Source organism: Motacilla alba, chromosome 2 (genome assembly GCF_015832195.1).
Source record: "Motacilla alba alba isolate MOTALB_02 chromosome 2, Motacilla_alba_V1.0_pri, whole genome shotgun sequence".
Lineage (NCBI taxonomy): Eukaryota > Metazoa > Chordata > Aves > Passeriformes > Motacillidae > Motacilla > Motacilla alba.
The window spans coordinates 141,246,325-141,254,745 of NC_052017.1; the positions used below are offsets into that span (position 1 = coordinate 141,246,325).

An 8,421-nucleotide genomic window follows, 5' to 3' on the forward strand; every position below is an offset into this window, starting at 1 on the left:
ATGGTTACCCCATGGGTGTAATATTTCCCCACAACACACAGCCCTTGTCACCTTGATTAAGCAATGTCCCTAAGGCTGGTGTGGGTAGAACAATGATCTCGCACCAGCCATGGATCTGCCATGAGACAAAACACACAAACTGAACAGTTGTACAGATTTCCCCAAAAACTCCCTGTGAGTTCTGTTCTCTCGTTTCTCCCTCTAGCAGACACTACATCTGTTCCTTTAGCAGTTGCTGGCAGAAAAGACAAGCCCTGCTGCCAGCTAATACTATATGATCTCTGCTGCTGAATTAATTTTCCACTTAAAAATTAAATTATGGGCCAAATCCTCATTGGATTTAATACAGCTATCACCTATTAGGCATCTGATGGTCTGGCCTTTTATAGAGATTATTCTTCCTCTTTCTTTGAAGCAAGAACACAACCAGAGTTAGATTTTGATCTGATGTGTGAAGGCAGTGAAAATATTGTTTTGTGTCTGATGCATCCATCAGGAGAAATTACAACTTTTTTCCAAAGCTGGAGGAAAACACGCTATTCAAAAAAAAAACAAAAGAAAGAAAGGTTGTAAAAGACACTATAAATCTTTTATTTCTTTTGAGTTACTATGAAATGCCCTTCATTTTGAAGGAAATGGTACAATCAATGACGTGTACTTCTTTCTCAGGAAAAGAAGATATTTGCACTAACAATTCAACATTTACTGACAAAAGACAGCTTACAGAAAATGCTTATGGTGGAAAAAAAATCATATTTGTGATTACACTTCTTATTGTGGATGATTTTATGAAGTGCTACAATGTTAGGAATTTCAAGTGTGCATTTAAAGAAAGCTTCTAATCCAGTATTAATGCAAAGGAATTTAAACCATTTAAACCACCAGTGTTCAAAATCACCCTGATTTCTTCCTATTCACAGTTAAAGAAAAAGCCTAATCTGAAAGTCTAAGCCCATGATATAATACTCCTCACCTTATCACTGCACACTGATTTTTAAGAGTAGTCAAGCATACTCAATTAATTGTAGATTTCTTACAAATAGAAACTCTGGTTGGAAACAACGTATTTTCTACCTCTACTTAGTTATTAGTCTCTGATCACTTATACAAAATTAAAATTTTGCTTTCAAAAAATATTTGTTCCTACATGGCTGTTAGCTTTATGGTTGGTGCTGTTAATTGTCAGAAAAGCACAAGTGGGAAACCACTCGACAACACACTTCACATACCCAAGGACAGACCTTTGGTACAACTTAACCAAAGGAGAAGAGGAAAAGAAAACCACCATTACATTCAAAATCTGAAACAGATTAATCACACAATATCACCTATTATAGTACTGAGTGGAATAGTGAAATCAAATGAACAAAAGCAGTTTGCCTACAGTTTCATTTATACAAAACAATTTAAAGTTTACTTCCATAGTCTAGGGTCCTTCAGTCTGAAGAATGTATTTTTCCAAGTAAGAAAATACAGATTTTGAAGTAGGTTTTGGGAATTTTCCCCGCCTACTCGGCAACTGCCTACCACATTGGCCAGAGGAGTTCTAGAGTTGCTGTAATCAATACCTTGCATTCACACAGGGTCAGGGATAACAAAATAGTCTTCAGTTTTTGCCTTTGTTCACTGCCACGGAAGGTGAATGTCTAAATTGTGTTTTTAAAATTACTCAATCAACGGATAATTGTATGTTTTACTACAATGCCTTTTCCAAGGCATTATTTGCATCAAACACACCAATACTCCAGGGAAATAAGACTGCTCATCTACATTTCCTAGCTGGAGCTACATTTACACATCTGGGGCTCAGCCTTGCCAGCCTTCACATGTGCATATTGATATTCACAGCAGTACATATGCCCAAATGAGTAAATTCATATAGATTAATGTTTGCACAATCAAAGGGTTTTTAAAAAAAATTATATTAACTTTAAATGTTAAAAATGCAAGGGAAAGCTCAAGCATGACAAGACAAAGATACTGGAGGAATCTGCAGCAGATCACCAGCTTATCTTATAACTGCTGTGTAACACACCTCTCACCAAATCAGTGCAGCTCCTGCATTTCCAGAGGGAAACTGAGGCCAAATTTTGGCAGGGTTCCACAAGTTCTGTTTGGACAAGAGGCCCTTTGAGCAACAGCTTTCACTGCACTACTTATTCTCCCCTGTTGATTATGCAACCTCAGAAGTTCCACACTCCCACCAGAGACATCATATTGAAATTCCAGACCCTCATTCATAAAGAAATGTAAATATTCACTTAATTTCAAGCACAAGAATAGGCTTACTGATTCTCAAGTGGCCTCAAGTAGGTACAGTCTACTCAAAACTTTAAACTCAATATAGACTTAAGACCTTTGCTGAAGCACAAGCTCTGCAGAAGGAGCACACCTGCATTTCTCTATGTTAAAGCAGATGCAGGGAAGAGCACTTTATCTATTCCTTTCTCCTCTTTTTTTGTGATCCATGTAAAAGTCCTGAAGTAGGTACATACACAAGAGAGTCAGTTTTCCTGGGAGATCTTTTTTTTTTTTTTTTTTAATCAAGCTCCAGAAATCCCAAGCTTACTCTGCAGACAGTAACTGAGCAAAGTACAGCAAAGACAAGAAACCAAGCAGCTGAGATGTGCTTCAACAGCAATTTCTGTTCTCACATCCAGGTCATTACAGGACCATGGCTTTAAAACCAGACTGCTTAGAAATGTGTGTGGTGGTGTTTAGTAGCACCTATTAAATAACACTGCCTAATCAACAAGTAGGTGAAAAGGACCTGCCTGTTAAAGATTCAACAGTTGCATCTTTATCTGCTGGAGTAAGAAATCCCTGTATGGAGGTAGCCCTCTTTCAGACTAAATTTTAAAAAATGCCAAGCTTTTCACCCTCCTTTACTTTTACACATAATGGAATGTCAGGGGAAAATAAATTCCAAAACATAACTTGCAGGGAAACTTTGATTCCAAATATCAAACACCTATATGCCAGAGGAGCAGAGAGGTTTTATAACACAGCAGAATGCATGCCAAACTCTGCTGTGAGACAAGCTCCTCCTTCACTCTCTGTCCTAGCAAAGCACTGCAAGCTCTGGAATTCTTTGCTAAGGCCTTGTGCCTGTGGGGGAATTTATCCCAAAAGGCATGACCGGTACAGAGAAGCACCAAGACCAGCACAAGACAAGATTTCAGTTGGTCAAAGAAGCTTTGCTTTCCATTCCCAAGCAGATTTGGTCCTTTTTTAATTAAAACAAACAAACAAAAATCACCCAAAAAAAACCAAAACAAAAAAAGAAAAGAGTGGGGGGAAAAGAATAGAAAACAAAGCCAGACTATTCAGGATATCTCAGAAGGAGAGAAATGGCTAAGTGTCATAGTTCTGATGTTTCAGACACAAAGGAAAAATATTTTCACAACTAGTTTACTGTTTAGTACCCTGTAGATACATAATATTTGACAGTTATAGCAGTTTCAATATCTTATGACCTAGAATATACTTTAGATCATGAATGAAAAATAAACCCATTCAGAGAACTGGAAAATAACGTGCATAACAATATACTTTCAAATGCAAGGTTATGAAGGGTTTCTTTTAAACTTCCAAAAATATCTCTAGGAAAATATTATTTTACATAGCTATATTACACAGTGAAATAAATTTTGTTATGTACAAGGTTTCAGTATGAAAGAAACCACAGCTAGACATTTGCTCATGGTCTAGATAATCTGTTGTTTCATATCAGTCAGAAGTACAACAGAGAGACTCTCCTTCACTCTTTTTCAGACTGTCTAAGTGATCATTTCAGCTTTCAGTAGTTACTAGTAGTTGTATAAAACCTGTGTGCAGACATCCACATATTAACCCTATCACAATCAGATATGGGTATATATGCTTTCAAAACAAGGTTAGACATCTGCTTGACAACCACTGTAACCTGAGTATAACTCAATTGCATATTGGTGAAAAAACCACACTTGGTGCAGGCACCTGAGCTATAGCATTCTAAGGGAGCTTGGTATTAAACTCTCCCCTGGATTTGTGTTTCACAGGCCAAATTCTAGCTTGTATATTTTAGGCAGAAAACATGACACCACAATCCACTTGGCTCAAATTGGCAAAGTTGCTTCATATAGTCTTGACTAATCAAAAGCTTGTATCTACCTATTCTTAATCAACAAACTTTGCTTCTGTCACAGAGGTGGAAAGGACATGGAGTACTTTGCTATTTGTGGTATAACTGTAAACAGCTTCAGGAAAGACCATATTAATTATGCTTCAAGTTTACATCACACTGTTAGTTTCCATTACTTAAATGAACTCAAGCTTATCTTCAAGTTCACATCATCATACTGGGTTTTAAGGGGAAGGCATTTTTAATTAGAAACTGCCTCCAAATCAGTGCTTGTTCACACACCCCAGATCCCAGGACAAAGATGTGACCGTGCTGCCTGTGTGGGAGATTAGTTCAACAGCTGAATAAAAGTTCAGGAAATATTCAGGGCAGGCAGCACTGCACTCCTGCTTCCTGAGGGACTTGCACAACTTTGGAGGCATGTCCTCTCCTCTAATGCTATAGCTCAGGTGCATACCATAGAAATTACAAAAAAAAAAAAAAAAAAAAAGAAGAAACATGAAATCCCTAATGAAGCGGAAACTGCTTTGGAACACCCAAGCCCTGTAATGTCTTCCAACCTATGCTTCCTTCCATCACAGCTGCGTTCACTGTGGTGCAGAACCTGTGGCATGCTCACAGCCAGAAGCACCCAGCCAAGAGGTCACCATCTTGAGGGACAGCTGACTCAAGACATACTCTTACACATAAGCAACCTGCCTCTACTGCCTCTGTGTGCATTACAGACATAATCAGGAGCTCTGCCACTTGCTTTAGGAGAAGTCAAGGCAGCCTGCAATGAGCCCTGACACAGCTCAACATCTGCCCCTAAGGAGTCCGAACACACACCAGTGTGCAGAGTGCAACGGGGGGGGGGGGGGGGGGGGGGCAAACTTTCTTCCCCGGGACCTGTTGGCAACAAATACATCTTCTGTCCCCAAAGCCACATGCTGATGGCAAAGGAGAAGGTCCCCCAGCCCACCTACAACCTCCTATCAATTAAGAAGGCACCAGGCACATCAAACCCATTCATTAAAATCAGTGGAGATTTCTGCCTTACGCGTTCTGAGGCACTGGTTACCAAACCCACAAAGCCTTTAACCAGGTGAGGAGCAGCTCCTTGCAATACCAAGAGAAGCCACAGCTGAAGAGAAACAGTAGCAGAGAAGGGAAAACAACATCCTCATGTTCAGAGCTACATGGTCATGTCCTGGAAGTTGTTGGCTACTTCTTAATGGCATTAAATACTAATAACTTCTGCTGATAAGTAGATGTCAAAGGCATATAGCATCTTGTAGGGTCAGGCCTACTGGCAGATGGTTGAGGAAAAGGCTATGTGCGAATATGGCAAAGAGGAAGGGAAAGAAGTGAGAGGAGAGGGGTAGAATTGCCCTGAGTTTTATCCTCTACAAATAAGTCAGGGGTTTTATCATCAAGCACTGAAGGAGTTAAGCACTAAAGCACAGACACTTAAGCAGCTTTCCCCCTTCCTTTCACATGTGATTGGAATGAAGCTGCACCGAAGCAGCCCAAAGGGCTTATAACAGCTCAATTTCGCAGCCTTCAGTTTTAATCCCCATCACCCAGGCTAAGCAGAATGGTGGTGCTGAGGCTGCTACTCCACGGCAGTCTGAGCACCTGGATGATGATGGTCTTCATCCTCCTCTTCCTCCTCTGCAGCCTGCAGGTGGCTGGAGAGCTCCTGGATCACAGCAGCCCTACCGATCTGGTCATTTCTCCTCTTCTCCATGATGAGATCCTCCAGGCTCTGAAACTCCAGCGTGTGGCTGCGCTTGTCCCCCAGCCGGATCTGCAATCGGTAGGGCTGCTTGCCTATGCGCAGCTCCCCGCCGATTTTAAACTCTCGCTTGCCGTATCGGCACCAGGCAGCAAAACACTCCGAGTTTCTCCAGCTCAAGTCCCGATCCTTGCAACCCACCTGCTCCAGGGCATTGCGCACCACCACGGCCGGGCTGAGGGGTTTGTAGCGGTACAGCTGGTTGGCAATGCGGCCGCGTCTGCCCTGGCTGGCATCGGTGAGGAAGCTGTTCACCACCTCCAGCCGATGGAGGTGCACGACTTGAAAATCCCCCACATAGACCACCCAGTGCGGATACTGGGCTTGGCACACGAACTCCACCAGGTCACCTGGCTTACACCTATTCAGCAGGTTCTCCGGGGTGTAGGTGCTCAGATGCCCCCCACCTCCTTCATCACCCTCCTCTAGCTGCGTGTCCTCCTCTGAAAAGCTCTTCTGGTAAATACACTCATCCCGGTAATAGACTGAGCACTCCACCTCGTGCAGCTGGGGATCGTAGGGCTGCAGGGCAGGGTTCTCACCCCCCAGGTCATGCACCGAATCTTGCTGCTGCTCCAGCTCATCATCGTCATTCGAAAAGATGTAGGAGACCCCGATCCTTGGCCCTTCATCTCTGTCCATACCTGTCGGGTCGGCCGTGGGAACTTCCTTGTAGTTGAGATGGGTCAGCTTCTCCACCTGGTTCCCCATGCCCGCTGCAAAGACAGACACACGGCGGGGCCATGAGGGCGGGCGCGGGTGAGCGGCTCCCAGAGAAGCACGGCGGGCATAAGCGCGGCTCCCCGCTCCACAGGCGTCACGGCTCTCCCCGCTCAGCGCAGTCTCTAGCAGCGCCCCGGGGCTGCGGGAGCCCGTCGGGGACGGGGGGAAGGGGGACACGAGACTTCCCTACCTGTACGGAGGAAGGCGCGGCGGCGGCACCACCACCTGTTAGGGGGCGGCGAGGAGAAGGAGAGCGGCACAGGAGCCGCCGGGGAGCGGGGCAGGCACCGAGCCACCTGTTAGAGAGGGGCTGCGAGTGCCTGGGGAGGTCCGAGCTGGAGAGCGCACCCCCCCCCCCGCCGCCCAGGTGAGCCGGGCTGCCGGCCAGGTGCGCCTTCCTCGCCCTCCCCCGGCACCGGGCGACCACGAACTTACCCCGCGGGGCCGGCGGCTGCGCGGCGCCGGGAGCGCTCAGGGCGAGCGGGCGGCGGGGCGGCGGCGCGCCCGGATCATGGCCCCGGCCCGGCGCGGCTGCTGCTCCCCGCGCAGCGGCAGCACCCGAGCGCCGCGCCGCCGGCTCCGCGGCTGGGCATGAGCGCCGGAGAGGCACGGCCGAGGGGAGGGAGGGAGGCTGGATCTGCCACGGACGCCCCGGCAAGCGCTCAGCCCCCAGCATTTAAAGAGGCAGCTCTTTTTTTTTTTTTTTTTCTTTTCTTTTTTTTTTCTCCCCTTCCTTCCTACCCTTCCCCCCCCCCCCCCCCCCGCCTTCCTCCCCCTTACCTCCCTCCGCCCCGCACCTTTTCCCTCTCTTCGCTCCTACATGCCAAGCGCTTTGCTCTCCGCCGAGGCTGGTGGCAGGCGGAGGTCGGGCGCAGGGCTGTCGGCGCCGCCGCTGCGCAGCTCTGCGCGGGCAGCGGGCGTGCAGCGCGCTCAGCCCCAACTCGCACGGGCGCGCGCCTTTAAGGGAGCGGTGCCACAGCAGCCCAGCCCGCCGGTGTGTTCGGGGGGAGGCTCCGCAGCCGGAGTTTGCCCGGGACGGCGCCGAGAGGCGAAGCGGAGCCGCGGTGCGCGGCCGTGCGAGCGCCGCGGTGCCCGCGCAGGGGCGCGGAGCTGCCCCGGGGGAGCGCCAGGAGGTGCCTCCCTGGGGCCGCGCACGGTGACAGGGAAGTTGTTAAGTGAGCACAATCAAAGCGCCCGGTTCTCCTGGGCTGGCTTAACGCCTTCGATTCCTCCATGCGCGGAGTGTGTAATTAGGTTTATTAATTCATTTTCTTTCCGACTCCAAGAGCTCAGTCTCTTTTTCAATATAGAAGATTATGATTCTTTCTCCCCTGGAAAGGCATTATGAGATCTGGTGGGAATATTTTGCTTTCTGTGTTTTGGAGAACACAAAACAATATTTTGCTTTTTCATTAATGCCTAGTTAGTGTGCTAGGTGGGTTTATTTTTCATACTATTTTAACAGACACTGGTAAATTCACGCTGTTAAAATAGACTACAGAGATAATTTATGAGATGTAGGAGTAATGTCTTTAATTTTGTCTCATTTATTCCCTTTGTCTGTTGTCTTGTAATTTATAAGCCTAACTGCAACTGCTGTTCTGAGTATCCACTAAATAGCGGCAAATGAAGGAACAATTGTTATGTTACCAGGGCCCTGGGCACTGCCCACAGGCTCAAAGAATACGATTTCCATCAGGTTCTGAATCTCTGTGGTTTCAAATACAGGCCTGCCCTTTGGGGTGAGAATTGCTCCATCTGGGAGTGGGGAGATGAGCACTGCTTGGGATGATGGGGC

General features: G+C 46.6%; 1 protein-coding gene across 5 annotated transcripts; it reads right to left on the reverse strand.

Annotated features, from left to right (window-relative positions):
• Positions 1 to 570: 570 nt before the first annotated feature.
• LRATD2 (LRAT domain containing 2) lies at positions 571 to 7,642 on the reverse strand. 5 transcript variants are annotated; one of them, XM_038128340.1, is made up of 2 exons: positions 7,444 to 7,642; positions 571 to 6,616 (listed from the first exon to the last, which is right to left on the reverse strand). In XM_038128340.1, exon 2 carries the CDS (start codon positions 6,609 to 6,611, stop codon positions 5,718 to 5,720), a length of 894 nt encoding a protein of 297 aa, XP_037984268.1. In that variant the 5' UTR covers positions 6,612 to 6,616; positions 7,444 to 7,642; the 3' UTR covers positions 571 to 5,717. The 5 variants fall into 5 exon arrangements, with proteins under 5 accessions (XP_037984268.1, XP_037984267.1, XP_037984266.1 ...); XM_038128339.1 differs by having other exon boundaries at positions 7,421 to 7,642; XM_038128338.1 differs by having other exon boundaries at positions 7,404 to 7,642.
• Positions 7,643 to 8,421: the final 779 nt, after the last annotated feature.